The sequence below is a fragment of the Anopheles moucheti genome, chromosome 3 (genome assembly GCF_943734755.1).
Source record: "Anopheles moucheti chromosome 3, idAnoMoucSN_F20_07, whole genome shotgun sequence".
Taxonomy (NCBI): domain Eukaryota; kingdom Metazoa; phylum Arthropoda; class Insecta; order Diptera; family Culicidae; genus Anopheles; species Anopheles moucheti.
In genome coordinates this window covers 10,011,303-10,031,417 of record NC_069141.1, presented here as the reverse complement: position 1 = coordinate 10,031,417, position 20,115 = coordinate 10,011,303, and the positions used below count along the sequence as shown (strand labels likewise).

Genomic DNA, 20,115 nt, shown 5'->3' with positions numbered 1-20,115 from the left:
AGTGCACAACTCTGAGACCCAAAAGCCAGCAGACCGTGTTGAGGGTGAATGGCAGAGACTTAGTGGAGAGTTGATGTGAAGTTATTTTCAGCAAAGAAAAGAAAAACATTGAACAGCAGTGGAAGAAACAATTCAACAAGTTCATACTGTACTGCGACCGCGAGTGAGTGAGTTGAGTTGAAGAATCGAAGCACAGCGAGAGGGCGGTTAGTTTGCAACAGCGACCAAATAGCGCACACAGCCGTGTCCACCGTCGTGTAAAATGTCTGTGAAATCGGTCCCATCATCAGCAGCATCGTCAGCGTCGTCTTCGTTGTCGTCGTGCAGTGAGATAAGCATCGAGGAACTGCACGCCCGCTCATCACCAGGTACGTTGCGTGAGGTGTTGAAGTGCCTTGTTCAAGACGTCGTGGAACACAAGTCAGAGCCGCGAGTCATTCCCCGCGACAAAAGCGAACCGGAATTGGCTCGTTCCGTGCGTTCGCTTCAAACGCATGCCTGTTAGACACAGTTCCGTGCGAGCAAGCGATAAGAATAGTTCGTACTCTAGCATGGTTTTTAGTAATGTTTGTCTATTTTTGTTTGCTGTTTTGTCTTACCGATTAGACTTTTCGTCCGAATTCACACTCGCCAACATTAAGCAGGAGCCGCGTGCCGGCACCGTGTCCCCAATTCTGACACCACCACACACACCCACGGAGGACAGTGTTGGTGGTCTGCACGCATCACAGACGATCATCACGGCATCGCCACCGCACCACCACCACTACCAACCGCAGCACCCGTCGGCCCACCAGCAGCACGCGGCATCGCGACACATTCCGCTGAACCACTACCATCCCTATCAGTACGAGATGGAACGTTCGCGGACGACTGCCATGCGTCAGCAGCAGCAGCAACAGTTTCTACAGCAGCAGCAGCAGCATACCCCAACCGGCCAGGATATGGTGGTGGGAGCATTCGTGCCCCAGCAAGCCCCGCAGACAATCGTGAGTGCTGCACCGTCGACGAACCCGATCGAGGCCGCATTCCTGTACCAACAGCAGCAGCAACAGCAGCAGCAACAGCAACAGCAGCAACATCATCAGCAACAGCATCAGCAGCAGCAGCAGCGTCTGTGGCAGCAGCATCTGCAGCAAACCGGTTATCATCCGGCGGCAGCAGCGGCGGCCGCCGCGGCAGCCGCCACCCTGCCCGGTGCCTATGCTCACCCGCATGCCGCGCTCATGCAGCACTGGATTCGCAATGCCGCCCTGTACCAGCAACGTTTGCATCCGCATGCACACGCCCACCCGCACGGACCCACCGTTGGGCATCATGCCCATCATCCCTACCCGATGCTGGGAGGCGGTCGACCCGGTCTGAAGCTTCCCGGCCAACATCACGGCGGCCCGGGCAGTGGTGGTAGTTCGCGACCGAAGAAACAGTTCATCTGCAAGTACTGCAACCGGCAGTTCACCAAATCGTACAACCTGCTCATCCACGAGCGCACGCACACGGACGAACGGCCCTACTCGTGTGACATCTGCGGCAAGGCATTCCGGCGGCAGGATCATCTGCGCGATCACCGGTACATCCACTCGAAGGAGAAACCCTTCAAGTGTTCGGATTGCGGCAAGGGCTTCTGCCAATCGCGCACCCTCGCCGTGCACAAGGTGACCCACCTGGAGGAGGCACCGCACAAGTGCACGATCTGCAACCGAACGTTCAACCAGCGGGCGAACCTGAAGACGCACATGCAAAGCCACAGCTCACCGCAGGGTAGCGGGACCGGCCATGCGCTGGGCGGCTCCATCGAACCGTTGCTGAACGGTCCGGCGTTGGATCTGTCGCAGAAGTCATCCTCCTCGTCGACCGAGGAGAAGGACATCATCGTGGACGAAGACTTTGACGACGAGGAGGAGGAAATCGAAGAGGAGGAAGATGTGGAGGAGGGCGAGATGGAAGGCGAGGAAGAGGAACACCTCGACCTGGAGGGTGACGGTGATGGGATCGGTGTCGATGTGCGGCAGATGCTGCTGCTGGAGCATGCGAGTAGCACCGGCACGGCATTGCATACACCCAGGCGTAACCAAACAACCACTGTCACCACGATGACTACGTCAGCAGGGCCGACAACAGTGACCCCAAAGCGATCGCTCGGTTTCTCCATCGACGAGATCATGCAGCGATAGAGTGTATGGGAAGCAAAAAAGAGGCTAAAGCGATAGAGGGAGAGATAGAGAGATAGAGAGAGAGAGAGAGCGACAGAGAGTTGTTGTTGATGTTCCTTACCGTCGTAGTCCGCGTGCACAAAGTTTAGGTTATGTTTTATAGGGTCTTTGATGGGAGTGAGGTTCATCGATTCACCGGAGCGGTGTTGCACGATCACCCGGTTGCAGGATATTAACGCATACCATACCCGCCATAGTTAAGCCAAAACGAGCCAGAAATCCCACACTGCACAGCATCCAGTACGCAAAAGGGTGTGCCGAAGAACAGGCCCAGAAGTAATTGCGCTGCGCACAGCACAACACAGGCGAAAGTGAGGGAAGCGAAAGGAGAACGAAAAAAAAAAACAGATGAAGGGATGAATCGTGTACATAACCAAAGAGACGAGAATTATGATGATGATCGATAGGAGAGAAGAGCGATAAAGAAGGTCCACGAGGAAAAAAAAGGCGAGAAAGAGCTTAAGCGAACCTTTCCCAAATCCACTCCGATTCAATTCCAACTCCTAGGGGTGTATGCAACAGTTAGAGCAATTTAACAGGTTATAGCAGCACGGTACACAATACGGAAACAGATAGGGAGAATGGGAAAGGTATCTATTATTTTACAATCGAACCACGTCACGTCTGTGCGTTTCTCTAAATGGCGCGCACGGTTCTGCGTTTCCAGCCCCCATTTTGCCGGCAATCTGGGATAATGTTTACAAAGACTGATATTTGTTTTTATTACTTACTAATTATTGCCGAGAGCCCTATGGCTCGGTGGGACAATTGATAGTGTAACGCTAAGGTTAGTGTAGTAAAGCACAGTCGAGCACCTTACCCGTATTGCGTGCTGTTGTGTCCCTTGGGACAATTTATTGATGTGGCGCAGGTACCAAAGTGTGACCCAATGGTCTGGCAGAAATCGTACGGGCGGGCCAAAGCCAAAACAATCGATAAGCGGGGTAGGGCAGGACGGTAGTGGACGAACGCGTTTGCGTTAGAACCGGATAAGTATTTTCTTTACTGATCTCAAGCTGGGCGGGAGTTCCCTCGGGATGTGGCATGTGGAAACGCCACCATCAAAACAGAAAGCGATAAATAATCGTCCAACTAGCACGTTAGCTGGCAGGATTAGGAGAGTCTTCTCCTGATAAATGACATACAAAAATAGCACCGTATGAACACAGAACGAATTGGACAGTGGACAGACCATTTACTCCGATAGATAGTTAGTACAATTGATGTATATTATGTTACTATTCTGTATATCTGTAACATTGTAGCAGTAGCGCAGTACGAATTAGATGTTTAAGATACGTAAATTATTGTCGAGACCGATCCAAATAATAAACAGAAAATTGTAGCGATAATGTTTAAATACTTCGCAAAAACTATAATACACTGTGTACATGGTTTCTTTCTGTGAGAGTGATGCTTTGGGGGGTGTTAGCCACTCCAGAGGTCATTTTGTGATGACTTTAGACTTTCGAATTCATCGAGAGATAGCAAGCATCGTACATTATTCGTTTTAAAACAATTGTATGCATGTCTTGCTTGCTCAACAATATACTTTTCACATTAGACCAGGTGCACTTCAATATTGCTCTGGAATAGCGCTGGAATTCTTTGGCTTCGCGGATGACATCGACATTATCGGACGATGTGCGAACCGACTGAAACGTCCCAAAGCTTTAAGGATTGGGGTGAGGATCAATGCACCTAAGACAAAGTACCTGCTTGTCGGAGGTCTGTCTGGGGTGTAGAGTATCAGTTGTAGGTGCCGATTTTGGAGGTTAAAGAGGAGTCCTTGGTACCATAGCTCCACAACCTCGTAAGATCCAGAAGATTCCAACAAGATACGCAATGCGGCATGTATCGTATCCGGATACGTCCAGTTGTCCTCTATGGCCATGAATCTTGAACTATATGGGTGGAGGATGCCAAACGCTTTCGCCTTTTCCGAGCGGTGTCTGTTAGCAGGAGAATGAACCACGAGCTAGCTTAACTGCTTGCCGAAGCAGAGATCCTGACGGTGACCTAGGAAGCGTATGATATCTGGGATTTCTGATGTGGCCATATCAATACGACGTGCTTAACTGTTTGCGAGCCAAGAAGACCTTCAAATGTTTCTTTCTTCATGATGAAGACAGTTGCCGCATTGTCAAATGCCTTCAAATAATCGAAAAAAGATATTCGATTAAAACATCTAATTTAGCATGTATCTTGTACTGCTATCAGACTTAAATGATTTGAAAATGAATTTGATTGAATATCTTCATTTTGAATCCATCAGATGTCAGATAAATGACGCAGAAGACCTTCATCAATATGTATAGGTTTGTTTTGCGTAACATCGGAAAGCTTAACGCACAAAAGCTTTTCGCAGAAATCATAAACACGCATGTCCTTGGTGGGTGGTGTCAAACAATAGTGAGATGTTAATCACAAACAAAAACACAAACACAAATGGCGGAAAAAACGTACGCAACCATGTGTACATAATGCAAAACCGACGAGTTCGTGCGAGCAACCGTGCCTCTTTGTTTGACAGAATGTGGTGCGAAATTGTTAATTACCGCACCCGAGCGACTAGTGTGGCCGCTTCCTGTAAGTTTGCGTGAGGTCGCTATGGCAGTGGAAGCAAAATCCGACCGCCACATCGTGCGGCAGATTGTTATGGCATTCGGCCCGATCGGCTGCTGTATCGGCGCAGCGACGGTGAATGGTGTCGACAGCTGATAAGGAAGCTGATTGAAGCCAACCGACTGTTCCGCGGTCGGTTAATGTGTGCCTTGTGTCCATCTTCCCCAATGCGGCACACTGCACCAAGCGGTTAAGGGTTGATTCGCCGGACGGTGGCGTAAAATTGTTGACAGAACCTCGACGGACAGTAGCCGGTGCCTGTGCAGCGACGCTAGATGATGCCATCGCGAGCGGGCGCACTAGATGGACGAAAGTCGTGGTCATGCGATTACACTCGTTGATGATAACCTTAGCATGCTTCTTTTTGACGGTGTTTCGTTGTTGGTGGTGTGCAATGCGCACCCGAAGTGTGATAGAGTATGCTTGGCGCGGACCCATTTACCGGCTTCACACCATAAAACCTCCGAAATGGGCGAAGTACAGGGCGTAAGTAATTTGGCTACATCCACCAGCTACATCCTTGTCTGCTGATTGCGATGACCCCTAGCAAACACAGTATCGGCTGCAGAATAATGCGATGAACCTGCCTGGTGGAAGACGGTTGAACACGAAATTTTATTGCGAATTGAATGTTGAGTGTAAGTGTTTGTCTTCGCAGTAGCCATTAATTGTACGTATTCAATTTAAATCAATTACCGAGGGCAAGTAGTTAGGCATGAATTAAAACAAATGTACAAAGATAATTTATTAAATTATAATTTATACAACCGTAAAACTTCGAGGAAGTAAAAATATTTTTTATTCAAAAACTTCTCTGTCTCAAAGCATCTTGCCTATTAGGGCGACATCAACGGTTTCCAACGGTTAGCGAAACGTTCCATCCACTGTAGCTTCCACTCTTTGCCCTATTCGCAGGCTACCTGCACAAATGGGCAACTCGAGTGGCATCGGTTTAAAATTTTAATTACATGTTCGCTGCACATGATTAGCCCGAAACCGGTGCTGACAGTCACCGTTCATCATCTGTTGGTTTTTTTGTCTATGGGTTGGGAGTTAGGATTTAGATTCTTCCCCTGGCCGGGCGCAGAGGGTCACCGGATAAATGCTTGAGGTGCTTATTACGCCAGTGACAGAGACCTCAATCCGGCGATATTGATTTTAATAATTTCCCATCCTAAATCCGGCGGTCCCTGGGGGCTGGGTATTGCAGCCAGCGGAAGTGAGATCGGAACGGAAAACAGTGTTTCGCCGTTGCTAACGAAAACAGGTAGTTAGACGGGGATTTTTCCTCTTATTTTACGAAGATGCCTCATCGGAAGCCTGTAATTATGATGTGACTACCAGGGGAACCGTTGTGTGATTGCAATTATTTCGATCGAAACCGATCTTGGGAAGGCGCAAAAAGGTTCGATCGAGAGTCGATCAGTGGGAAGGTCCGCTTCCGGATTCCTTACGTCCATCCGCCCAGAAATTTTCGAACGAGATATTCATAGAGAATAATTTGAGATGAGATAAATAATGCTACACAAAATTGCTACTGGCGTACAGTTGTGGTTGTGATACGAATCAAAGCAAGCTGCGGTTGTTGGACATCGCGAACTGGTATGTGATCGATGGTTGCCAAAACAATCTCACGCCAAAACCCTGCACCCTGCTAATTGTGCTCCGCAGTCTGGAATTGCATCTGATTTATTTGCGCTCCAGAATTCCAGAGTTCCATCACCGAGGCACTTCCAATTTCAATCACATTAATCACAATTCACCAGTATTTGGGAAGCGCGCATACCGCATCCACACGCGTTGCCTGATTGATTTCCCAGAAATTGCACAGCACACTCAACCAACTCAAGCATGGTCGGGATGAAAATGTCTGCCAATTTCCAGCGGAACAGATCGAATTAAGGCGAGGGTATTTTCGCGTGGAATGCCCCGGACGTTGTGGACAGTCGAGAGGGGGGCGATTTGAAATGCTTCAATCTTTGGGGTTTTTTTTCCTGTTTTCGCAAGTCAGTTTGTGGAGCTCAATTGGGGCGTACGGGTTGATTCCGATGCTAGACGCTATCAATCAAGTTTCCCCCTTGGGTTGTTGGGCCGAATTCGAGCGGCCGGCAGGAAGGAAGTGTTTTGATACGCAGGTGAACGGATCTCGGTTCCAAATCCATCGAAGGTAACGTTCGAAAATTTGCTTCTCGGGAGTGTGTCTCGCAAGGCGAAGATCATGCCCGGGTCTGATCGGTGGGCTCTAAATTCTAGCTAATTAAATTTATTATCCTCTTCTGTGGGCCGTTTGTGTGCTCGGGAGATGTATGTGCACGTGTTGTCTTAGAAGGCGATCATTCGCAAAGTCGCAATCTCTTTCACCGCCGAGCCGGGAATTTCTTTCTGACATGATAACTATGATTCAGATCGGTTTGATGCTTTGTGCAAATTCGGCTCTCGGGGTTCCCCGGTCGACTAGCTGCCAATTAATGATAATTTGAAAGGCGAGGCTTCGCTGTGATTATGCGATACGAAAATTGCTGCACAGTTTAGTGTAACGAACCGCATGGTCGAGCGTGTTTAACATTGTTTAGCAGTGAAATAGAGCAGCAGTTTGGTGGAACTTTCGAGTGTTTTATGGTATTTTGCGTGTATAGTCGCAAGCAAATGTGCTGGAGTTTGGTTTTAAAAATAGTTTCCCTTCTAAGCTCAAGAGTTGTTTTCCACTGTACAAGTAAATTGATCGTCAAGCGACCCAAAGATCGCATTCCTCATTTAATTCCTGTCCAATTCGTAAGGATTCAAGTGCCGATTTAATTCGATTTCATCAGCATATCGCACGATCGTGGGGATGTTTTAACAAAGAAATAAATAAACCAACGACTCACAGAACACTTTCCGAACAATCACAAACGATTTTTTCGTTTCGTCTCCAGTCAGAGTCAGTTCAATCATCAAGCGTTCGGGGAGATTATCCTGTCAGGTGTGTGTGCGAGCGTAATCTTCGCCGTGGTGGAATCGTGAGCCCAAAAACCCAAACCGCCACCAGTTCCCAAGTGGTGGCACGGGTGAAAATTAGGGGTCCCCTTAGTCGCTGTCGGCCGTTTCATTCCTGGGTGAAAGAGGGCGAAAGGGACGGGCGTTGAGAAGAACCCCCATCCGAACAATCGAAACCACCGGTACCGGGCATTGCCAATTTGCCTTAATTACGCGATTAGTTACGGTGGGAAAGTTTGGTGCAAAATTCACAAGAAAAAGGTAGTAACAGTGTTGAGCGCACGAGAAATTGAACCTCAGCAGAAACGATAAACGATCAAATGCATGGGTTTTAAAATCTCATCCCGATCAAACATACATTCTGCCATCGTGAAAGTTTAGAGCCACGGCCACCCGGTCCAGCTGATTCAATTCGGTGGAGCGGAACTCCTGGCTGGCTGGTGGCGATTTCCTAGAAAACCCCGTAACTTTTGGGGCTTTTTAATTAACTTTCTGACATTGCGAAAACCCTTTTCCAAGTGGCGTGTCAGTGGCGGCCGGTTGTGGTCTGAAAAAGCAAAACAGATGGAAATATGTTTGAACCCCGCGCTGAAAAGGGTGGCGTTTTTTTCGCATTTGCTAATCTATTGCATACAATTTTAGCACAATCTGTTACTGTTTTGGTGAACCGGGAACGGCTGGGAACTCTCCCAACGAGGTCAAGTGTGGAAACTTATTTTTTGGAAGTTGTTTATCTATTTTTTGTTTTGCTGATTGGTACAAGCTACAAGCTACATTGCAAAGTTAGGGCGTGTACGCTCGGGAATAGTCCGGGTTCCGGGCTATTTTGATAAAGGATGATCAGGAACAGAAGTTTAATGAATTATGATTTGGCAGACACGGTGGGACGGACCGGCGGTCCGTTGCACGGCGTCAGAAGAAGGCTCGGAGCGAATTTTGATTAGTTTTAATTATGGGGTTTGGATAGGGAAGAAATTTACGATTAGTGCCGCAAAAGGCGTAAAGCACCTCGGAAAGACTCCTTGAGGCTGGTAAGAAAACGTGAGGATATCTTAACAATTGTACGCATGTCTTAGACGACCGTTAAGTCTAAATTGTGTCAGTTATTGGAAAGAAAAATTAAACTCTCTTCTGTCATCTAGTGTGGCTCAAACAGTCCCATTTATTTTCATGCGCCACAATTCAACACTCCCAATGGATGGAATCAGTCAATCACCTGGTCGCGCATTCCAGAGCCTCCGACCATTATGAGTGACTGTCCGACATGTAATGGGTTGGGTCGCTTTACCGTGCAGCGGATAGCAAAAACGAGCAATTCCCACCGAAAATCCAATAACATTATCCGAACACACCAACACGGTACATACCGGCGTGTACGGCATGTTTGCGGTCACCTTTCATCGGCAAAACAGCTCCACAGTAAGCAAAGGAACGCAGCGAACAGCGTAAATTCCCACGCCCAGGTTGTGGATGCGGATGGCCTGGGGAAAACCTGGAGGAAACCTGGAAGTATATATACAGCTTCTAGGCAAGGATGCAGTCGATGGATATGATTTCCATATTGGACTCGCACGGGTGGACCTGCACCGTCCGACTCCCAGAGTAGCGAAGAAGTCAATCAGAGTGGAGCGCATCGCGCAAAACGTATTATTATCGGGGCAGGGTGAAAGATAAAAACAAAGCCTCCGGACGTTAGTGGGATCCCGTACGGCAGGTTTTTCGTTGGCCCCGCTGGTTTATTTTGGGGCCAAACCCCTCCGATGCAGCTTCTGCATGATTACGCCTTGGTTATATTGGTGCTTTACAGCGAACTGCCACCGCCCTCTTTCGAGCGGTGGTGGGAAAAGAAGCCGGCCCCGGGGATGGCTCGCGGATGCCGAAGAATTCGACCTCTGCCGAAGCAATCGCGCGCCGGACGAGGTCACACCAGCCAGCCGGCCCAATAATGGGTCCCGCGACGCCGCGCGCGCAGAGAAGAAGTCCGCGATGAAAAATGACCGTACCGAAGTTTCTGAGATTTCCTGCCAAAGACACACACACACACACATCGACTTTATGGGAAAGGTGGGATGCATGGTTTCTAACTCTCCTGCCCTCTAAAAACCAAACCCCCCCACACACGAGGGACGCCAGAGTCCCGCACAACTCTCTATTGTAAATCTTTTTTTTTTGTTTTTTTCTTACTCTCATTCGTTGAGGTTTGTGCCTTTTTGTTGTTGTTGTTGTTGATAATTTCCGAATTCTAAAAATGACCCAAAAAATTAACACTAATTAAAGGTTACGGTGACTGGCGAGAGCCCCGCGAAGAGCGAGAGTTCGTGTGGAACGCTGGGACGGAACAACCCACGTACGCCCATTACCGAATTCCTGATCGGTCGGTGCGGGAGGACACACCATCAAGGGTGTTCGGTGTATCGTTCCCTGCGGTGCCCGGCTCGAGATTATCCCGCTCCTGTGCGATCCCTGTTGCGGGCAGTTGGGTTTTGTCGACTCTTGATCGTTTGCTGGATCGAAGATTTGCCAGAGTTCCTACCTTTACACTGTCAGTTACCATCATCATCATCATCGTCCTTGCTTGTGCATTCAATGTCGGTAAATGGTGGAACGCTAAACGTGTTTATTATATTAATTCGCTTTATTGAAAATAATTCCTTCATCGAAATTATCTTCTGGTTCTTTGTTTACGTTGTTCGAACGGGTATGTTGCTAACTTTAGAGGAAACATTCTTGTGTGGGAAATAAAACCTAACATTGGAGTGACGTGAAGTTCTAAAACATTGAGGATCACGTTGAGATCATTTTCTTGATATCTCCTACATAGACAAAGTCTCGTGAGGACGAAGGCTCTTAGCACATTCTTTTAATATAATAAGTTTATTGATCATCTCGTACGATCCAGTAGAGTTCAGCTGTGGTTCTTGCATAAGCAATGATTTAGTGAGAATCACAGTCCGTCTACTATCGCTAGCCGTTCACCGGATATTTTTGGGGGCGCCAGCGGCTTAATTTCTTTTCCCTGACACAGGCCCCAAAATGCGCCTGAACAATTTGCTCCCCCCGCCAGTGCGGTACGTTATGGCTAAGGACCGAAACCTAAACGCTTCTTAACTGCCCACAAACCGCCTTCAAATGATCGCATCGTTAGGGGGGGCATCGGCGAGAGTCGTTAAATTCGGTGCTGTGAAATGATGTGTTTTCCTAAATACCATCATCACCGAGCGGACACGGACGTATCATTCGCTTCTTGCAGGAGGGGTGTTCTTCCCTCGATCCCGGTGTTTTTTTTTTCGGAGCAACCGAGGGAAAATCTTGCGAATGAAATTAAATGAAGACGATGGGTTCGAGCTTTCCGGACTGCGGGTTGCTTGGACCACGTAAGGGCGAACCGTAGCTACCAGGCGATGGTTGCTTTTTTTCTAATGAGCAATTAATTACAGCTTATGAGTGGTGATTTGATCTTAATTTCTCCCCGGCCAACCTCTTCGGTGTAGTGCGATGTGATCGCTGAGATTTCTCCGAACGGAGCCAGAAAATATTAGACGTATCGATGCCGGAGGGAACCCTGCAAATGGTCCCTTTTGGGTGAGTGGGTCCATCATCAGGCAGGAACACGTAACATCGCCGGTAATCGCATTAACAATTTTCGAGGCTTTTGTTCTTCGCTGGGTTCGGGCTGGTGTGCTTCGTCCGGATGCGAACCGTTCGCATGTCCTTACACACGCGATCGCTACCGTGATCGTTTCGTGAGGTCCGGGCCTTGCATGCGTTGAGATAAATTTATTGACGGACGCGCATCTCGATCAATCCGTCATGATGTCGAATGTTTGAGAAGCTTCGGTCAGGTCCGTGTGGAAATGAGGGATACCTACTCTAAATCAAATTCTGCTTGATCGGTTTTAGCAACAGCAAAGAAAAAAAAAAGCAAGGGAAAATAGCGCCTGAAGATGATGAGAACCCATTTGTGTCAGCGGCGCCTAATGAATTCATCAATCGGCCCGAACCAGATTGGCACCGGAACGTTGTCGCTCCGGGGGGAGGGATACGGTTACGGTCGGTGTAAAAGAAAAGCGTTAGAGCGAAATCTGTTTATCCGTAGCCAGTTGGTTCCGGCGAGTTTACGGTACCCGATAAACCCAAAGGGTGATCCGATGATTTGATAAACTACCGATCATCAGCGCACGATACAAGCGGCGATACGAGCTGTTTTGTAATAAAAAACTAAAAACACTTCCCGTTGCAAGCAAATACTCTACCGCACAAAGTCGCTCCGCGGGAACGGGCGTTTTGCTTCGGCTTTGGTTTGCTTTTAATGAGCTACCATAAAATTGATTCCCAACTCCAGCGTGCGCCCGCTCGGGACTGGGGATTTTCGCTCTATTTTATTATATGTTATATGGATGTTATGAGGAGGGGGGGATGCTTTTCCATTTCCTTCCCTTAATTTCCCGCAATTTGTTTTCCACCCATGTCGTGTGTATCGTTGTTTTCGGCCGTGGTGTTTTCAATTAATTCCCCGCAGCAGTTCGATATCGGTTGGCGGGTTTCGCGTGCTCGGTTCAATTTGGGGCGCGGAATTTTATGATTTACTTCCTGCGAGGCGCTTCAGGTTGATTTGATCGATCGATCGTGGTGCTGTAAATTATGCTAATTGAGTGTCGAACAAGGTTGTTTAATGAGATTTGTTAGCATATGTTGATGGTTTTAATGAAACAATTAAGCCTTTGTTATGAACTGTTAGCTATTCGGATCTTCAAATATGACGTTAATGTTAACCAACTGTTCAGTTTCAGTGTATGTGTTGTAGCTCCTACCTTATATACGTACAGCACCGAAATTACGCCATTTAATGAGAAAAAGTTGATGTGTCACAGGAATAAAGTGTCTCATGCGGCTGTGTGGCATTTTTAACACCTTGTCTAGACCACCCGCCAGGAAGGACTAGGCCTGCCTGGTTGCAAACACCTCCATCGGCGGGCAACAGAATAAAGAGCGAAAGCCATTGGCCGTAACGTAAACGCCCGCAACGAACGAGTTGAGCTGACCGCATGCACGGGGGGGTGGTCATGCCCATAATTAAAGCTCATTTTCCTGCACCAAAAACCATTGGCGCACTATCGTCACCACCCCATCATGAGACTTTAAGAGCCTGCCACGAGCGGTGCCGCAGGGGAGCCCGCTGTCCGGTTTCAGCTTGTCATTATGAGTGTTAAATAGCAGTTTTATTATAACAATTATCGCCCCTAATGGTTTGGCGTTGTCACGCGATCCGACGCGAGTCGACGTGGAGATCCGGGATCGGGGGGATGTTGTTCTAGGTGCGGGAGGGAGATCTTCACCTCCCCTCCAGGGCACTGTTGGGACGGGTCGAAGCAATGGTTCGCATTATAGCCACGTGCCTTAAGTTGTGGCTAGTTAGGAGACCTGCGACTGTGGACTGAGGCATTGTCGCGCATTAAGCGTTTGATTTAGTTGCTCAGTTTATGGGAAGTCAAATGTCACACGACAGAGCGACTGGGCGTTAACGATTAATTGCTCAAGGTTTTTTGGTTTTGAAGCTGGTTGGATTGGTACGCCGATCGTTTGGCAGTAAACGATGGTGATCACGCGAAAGACTTTAGCTGGCCAGCGCCGTCAGGCCTGTCGTGTCGTGTACTTCCGAATGCCGAATTTCGCATGTCCACCGGAGTGAGGGAACCGCTCCCGTGAAAGTGTTGCTCCAGCCGCTTACGGGTACTGCCACTGATGGCGCTTTAATTGTGGGAGAATTTCCAGTGGCCATCTCTCGCCATAAAGAGAAGTGCTGAACGGTCTTGCATCGTTGGCATGCAATCATCATGCCGTGAGTCGTTCATTCAAAGAGGAAGGCATCCGTAATCAAACCTTCTATTTTCGGGAAAAAGAGGCTATCTCTTATCAACCAGAAGGTGGGTTTTCCCTGGAAAGATTTGCGTAATTTTAAACCCATCCCGTGTCGGGGGATCCCCCACGGCGTAACGCAAATAGAGACGCACAGCGACATATTTGCGCACGCTGATGATGTGTAGAATTAGTTGTCGGTCAGGTTAATATTGCTCCGTGCGCTCGTTTCGACTTGCCCCGGTGTCTGGTTGTGCCATGCGGGGTCGTAAAACAATCTGTTAACATTTGTCACCATCATTTCGGTGTGCTCTCGGCTCCGCGCCCCGTCATGCTAGTGCGGTTTATGTGGACCGTGTTCCTGGAAAGCAGAAGCCGGTACACGCTGGCTTTAGAAGCCGAGTTAGACTTACCGGTGCGGACGAAGGGATCGAGTTCCCTCGAAATGGTTCGTTTGAAGTTAAACGATGTTTACCGAGCCCGCAGTTAAGGTGTTAAGAAGGTGTTGATGCCATGTAGCTGTGGTTCGCTTTGAAGTGATGCGAGATGCAACCGGGTGCTTAGAAAGGGGACCAAACCTCCCCGTGCGCCGTCATGTGAAACGTGCGACTCACCCTGACTGACCCCCTGACGCCTTCGGTCCGGTGGATTGTTGTTGTTCGGACGAGGGCGTCCCAGCGTACCAACGTTTATCATCAACGATACCGATTAATTTCTACATCTGTCGAACAAATTGATGCTTTTCGCTCGGGTTTGCCTTTCGGACAGCGATCGGTTGTAAGCTGCACAAGCAACAACAATGAGTGTCCATTCCACTAAAAGCGCCCACGGTGAGGTAGCAACAAAGCAAGACGCATGGACTTTCCTTTTAACGGTGTCGAAAGCAATTCACATTTCTAATCGATACGTGCCCTTTTTGTGGGGCGAAGAAGACCAACAGAGGGAAATGGGAGTGAAAATTTATGGCGGTGTGCATTTAGTGTGTGTGCATTGCACCCCGATGCACCTTTCATCGATTGCTCGGTGGGTGCCGTTGTGTAGATAAGAAGGTGTGATACATTTTGTTTGCATTGAAGTCACTGCGTAGGGGCTCTCGTAAGGTGTGTGTGAGGGATTAGCTGGTTGTAATTGTTTGGAATTAAAGAGGCAGTCGCAATGGTAAATAAAATCCAAATTATAACTTAACTGATATAACTAGCAGCACAGTAGAATAAGGGTGCACAGGGAAGACTATTACATGTTGTACGATTAGTTGAAATCCCATAACATTTTAAAGGCAAGGTTAGTTATTCACTCTCATCCCACCTCATGAAAGTTCATTGCTATAATTTTTCATCCCGTTTACGTTTTGTGGAATGAAACATTGAGCTATATTAATATTTTGGGAAGTTTTTTTTCAATAACTTAACAAAACAAATGTAGAACAAGAATTGGAGAATACCTTTAGTCCACGAGATAAATCTAACTCTTATATGTGGATTTGAGATTTGAGAATTGACAGCTGCATTAGATTTATATAGCACGGAGTTCAAGGATAAATGTTAAAAAAAATTGATAAGGTGTCAATTAATTGTTTAAGGTAATTATTTTGTTTAAGGTATGTTAATGTTCTCTTTTGAAAAATCGCCAGAAATTCTGAATATATAACCTAGCAAAGCAGGAAGATCACTTTGTAATTTTCAAGCATAAAACGATACGTCGATCGCTGGCGTATTATAGTATGTCTCGGGAACTGCCGGGACAAAAATCTCATTTTCAAAATACCCAAAATTTAACATCGGCCACCTGATAAATATTTTAATGTTCCTTATAATTTTGTCCATCAACATTTCTGTATATCTCGCTCATTCGCTTCCTTATGTGCTGGAGAAATTGTAATAAAGCAGCTTCTAATTGTCTCACTAAATCTCACTGTTGTATGCAAAATTAAAGAAGTGAAATGTGTGGTTAATGAGCAAAAATCTGTTCACTCATATCTTTCTCTAATGGATGGGCTGAAGCGATCCATTGCAATGTGCAGTGTTAATAATGTTTTATGAGCTCCTTGTAATCTCCTTCCCTAAAGAGGCAATTGCTAATTGTGCTGTTAAGAGTGAAAGACATTTCATTTCCAACCGAAACCATAACGTTGCATAAAACTTTCCACACTGCAATGAAACCCATCTCTAATCCCGTCCTGAATAATGGCACTCGCTTTCCTCGTCCGATTCTCGTCGACATGCAAAGTTCGTACTTCGCAACGAAACAAAAAAAAATGTTTGTGGCACCAAAACCCTTCAGGTAAAAGGGATGTCATTCAACCGTTTCGCAATTGTGGCTGGGGCCAGAAAGCAGAAAGCGAGGAAACACATTTCAGCAAAGCCGAGCAGGAAATAAGCGGCCGCTTCGGCTGTGAATGGTGAATGTGCGCCGGTCTCACCGTGCAATTGCTCTTTTCCCTCGTGTCGAGCGCCCCGCTCGGTTTGACACACACACACTATGGGTGGTTGTGGAAAGTGCAACTATGTAATTACCCCGACGTGCCTCGGATGCTTGCAATTATTCTTCGACCGGTGCACACAACAATGGTTAAGGTTCGCTCACGGTAATCTGCAAAAAAGGGCCGCCTAAGAAGCTTCCTCTTCCTGCTTTTGACGGTTCAATGGCGTTAAGCAATGTCGGGCCGGGAGGACAATAATTGGCCGGGAACTTATTTGTCACTTCTTTCGGCTGTGTACCGTAGGAACAATGCTGGGGACGAGTGTGTTGTGTGCAAACTTGAATGAATGGTGAGAAAAGTTGAGTGTTGTTTATTTCAAGCCGCTTGGTTTAGGATCATTGTAAGAAAACTGATCAAGCTGATCTCTTTATGATACACTAATCAAAGCAAATTTATCATTATAGCCTTGAGGTTAAAGGAGTGGACGATAATTTCCATTTCCTGATAACATCTTATTATCGCACCTTGGTAACAGGTAGCATTTTCACAAGGCGTGTCTTTGGTTTGCCCCACTATTACCAGTTGCCCCGAAACCATAAATTCGGCTGCAGTTTATCTTTAAGGATGCACCGCTAAACAATCTTTGGCAGTGCAAAAGAGAATCCCACTCGATCGAACCGGAGTGCCCAAATTTGCATGCCACAAATCGGGCTCGCGTGCCCTTTTCCAATTGGGGGGTACAGCGACGAGATGGTTCCTGGGCAAAAAGTAAAAACAGAAACAGGACAGCTGCGAGTGCAGGCAAGCGAAATTTGGCTCCCGCGAGGCTCTAATTTGCATCTGTGCTTCCCTTCTGCTGCACAGAGCGGCTTCGTTTTTCATATGGCCGGTACATCTCTTAGACCGTGCAGTTTTTGTGGGCTGGACACAATTATACGCCTCGGTTATGCGGCGGGAAAACAAAAGGTGCAAGCGCCACAGGGAAAAGACGTTTGCTGAACACTGGTTAGCAGCAGTTGGCCGCTAAGGTGGACTCCGTCAGCTCACTTACCGGGGGCCGCAAAAGAGCGGCCATGCGAACAACATAAAAACAGAAGTTAGCCAGAAGGAATTGTACGCAGACGGACGACGGATTGGTTGGTTGGAGATAAATTATTCGGTAGCTAAACGGGGCAGCTTTTCTGTGGGTTTTTTTTTCTTCTTCGGTTTGCTTATTGAATCGATGCGAAAAGCGAGTGTAGGCTAAATGGCAAAGATGTCTGCAATGTTCGGTGGTAAGGCACGTGGCGATTTTTTAACAAGTGTTGGCAGCATGCTTTCATCGTCTTTTTTGTGCTGCTGGTAATTACAAGGCACTGACTGGGTGGATTGAAAATGGTAGCGTATGGTAGAAGAAATCTTTGTTTTAAAGGGAGTTGGTTTTTGTTACAAACAGTGGCAATATAAGGAGTTACGATTCTAATGTATTCGATTAAGTCTTTGAATTATTTAAAATCTTTATAACATATTGATAATATTTTACAAACAACACGAATATGACGACATAAAAACCTTTGCGACACTCAATAATGTGTGAGTTATCACACTATGGTAACACCTAGGTCAACTTAATGACATAATTCTCATATGTTCTGAATTGTAGATCAATATTTATATTGAGAATCTTCTTAAAATCCTATTGGTACTCCCGCGGATTAGCTCGTCTTGGAGTGTTATCCTGCTGTTTAGATGAACCATTAGAACACAAAATACACTTAGGAGATCGTGAATGCTATTAAGGAGTACTTCTTAAAGATTACGGTCTTCTCAGGTGTGTATCACACCATGCTGGATCGCTACAAAGCGATTTTTAGTCTTTGACAGTCAGCTTGGTCCAAAACTGGAAAAAAAATCTTCATGTCGTCGTCATACAGCAACACTCCGTAATGAGGAATAGTCTTTGATGAAAATGAACATGGCATGAACTGTACGAATTGGCAATGTTGAAGATTAAAGTACCAATCAGAAAATTTGCTCTAATCAGGTCGATTGGTAGCAACAAGGCAAAAACAATTATCGTTTTTGGTATAGAATTTGTTTTGAAATCTTTGTCCTATTTCAAGTGATACTTAATGTTTCACAATTAACCATTGTTTGGATTGTACCTTTGCCGGTTTATTCACACATTTAGCCCTAAATAATGCATTTCATTATTTAAGCTGCCGTTTTTTTTTTCGCTTCCTCGTGGCAACCAATTCGGATGCTGAGCACTTTGGAAGCGAGCGGTGTGCATTTTCACACCGTTGACAGCAGCAGCACCGCAAGCATTGGACCCTTTCGGTGGAAACTGAGCGTGTAATAACCAGACTGCCGGGCAAGGCAATTTGACGGATGACCAACCGTCAAAGCGGCACAGCACCAGCACGCCTTTGTCTTCTGTGCGAGCGCGGCACGATTGTCACTGCGCCCGGGCGGCGGTTCATTTGTCACCGGGGCTCAGTTAAAAAAGCGATCCCGCAAAGCAGGAAGACGAAATGTTACGCTCCGCCTAGAGCGTAAGCTGGTTGGTTGGTTGGTTGTTTTTTTTGCCGCTTTCCACCTGGAAAACGGACAGCGATCGAATCCCCCAACCGCAAAGGAAGTGAGCCGGATGGTGAGCGGGGTGAAAAAACAAACACAAAATGGTGTGCGAGTGGAGGAAAAAAGCCGGCCACTAATAAAGTGATTTTTACAAAAGCCACAGTCAAAAGGAAGATTATGTGGCAGAAGGAATGCGTTGCTTGTGTAGCGCAAAAGCCGTGTTGAAAAATCGCACAACCGTTCAGCAAGACGACGGGACACAAAGGATCGCGTTGAAAGGACGCAAAAGAGGCGGTGTGCGTCTTAAGCGCTCGTCAAAGTGGTGCTTGAATGTGTAAAGGATCTTGACAAATTAGTTGAGAGATAAAAAGGAGAAGAGTGGGCACGTACATTGCACATGGGGCTTAAGAGCCATGAATAGAGTAGTGGAGGCTTGGGAATAGCTGCGAAGTGCGAAGAAGCTGAGCGATTGAGAAGCGTTTTTGAATAATCTGAATGGTGTTGTATGAAATTATAAGCTTATTAAGAAGAAAAATCATATCCTACTCTTTATGCGGGGTTAAAACTCATAGGTAGCAGAGAATATTCATTTGTAGCTATGCCATAAATTATTGATGTACAGTAACCATAATTATGGCAGAATTTATATTGATGTTGTGCTTAACTAATCTTATGAGAAGAGTCATTAATATGAATCTTTAGTAAGAAGTCTTTCTAATAAGGAATTGACTCTCAAAAACTTCATGTGTCTTCGAAAATTCAAGAATCCTTAAAGATTCAATCTGGTTCATGAATTTTTGGGGATTCAATTATTTGAGGATTCAAAAATCTCTGAGGATTCCGAAATCCTTGAAGTTTCCAGAATCTTTGAGGATTAAGAAATTTCTAAAGTTACAGGAATATCTGAGGATTCAAGAATCTCTGAAGTTTCACTATTCTTTGAGGATTCAGAACTATCGAAAGTTTCAGCAATCGCTGAGGATTCATCTATCTATCAGATTCATTCAGATTTATGAACTTGAATCAGATTCACCCAGCATTAGTTTATATGTATAGTGTTTCCATAAAAAAAACTCCTCAGAATCTTGCTGATATGTACTTAAGAAGAAGATGATATATGTAATTACACGTGGAAGTCGCAGCAGGAAACATTATCGAAATGATCACCAGCATCGTAACTCTGGTAAGCGGTAAAAGTCTCTAATCAAATACGCTGTGTGCCGGCCACCGGCAAACCCCTTTTAGATAATGATTTCACTTTCCCACAGTGATAGTGGGCAAACGAGCATAATTCATATGCGTCCCATCGCTGGCAGTAGTACCATAAATGGTGGCAGCAGTGCCACTGACCCGGCGCAGAGTAAGGACAAAGCGATCGTGCTGTCGGTGGAGCATATTGAGGAAGTAGAAGCGTCTCAACCGGACCCGACGATCGTGATCCGTACAAGCGCCATCATTAACGATTAC

The 20,115-nt window shown here is 46.6% G+C and overlaps 1 protein-coding gene across 1 annotated transcript; it reads left to right on the top strand.

The window, feature by feature from the left end:
* Positions 1-262: 262 nt before the first annotated feature.
* Positions 263-3,425, top strand: LOC128300383 (protein odd-skipped). The gene is made up of 2 exons (XM_053036417.1): positions 263-368; positions 607-3,425. The coding sequence occupies exons 1-2, from the start codon at positions 263-265 to the stop codon at positions 2,172-2,174; spliced, it is 1,674 nt and encodes a 557-aa protein (XP_052892377.1). The 3' UTR covers positions 2,175-3,425.
* Positions 3,426-20,115: the final 16,690 nt, after the last annotated feature.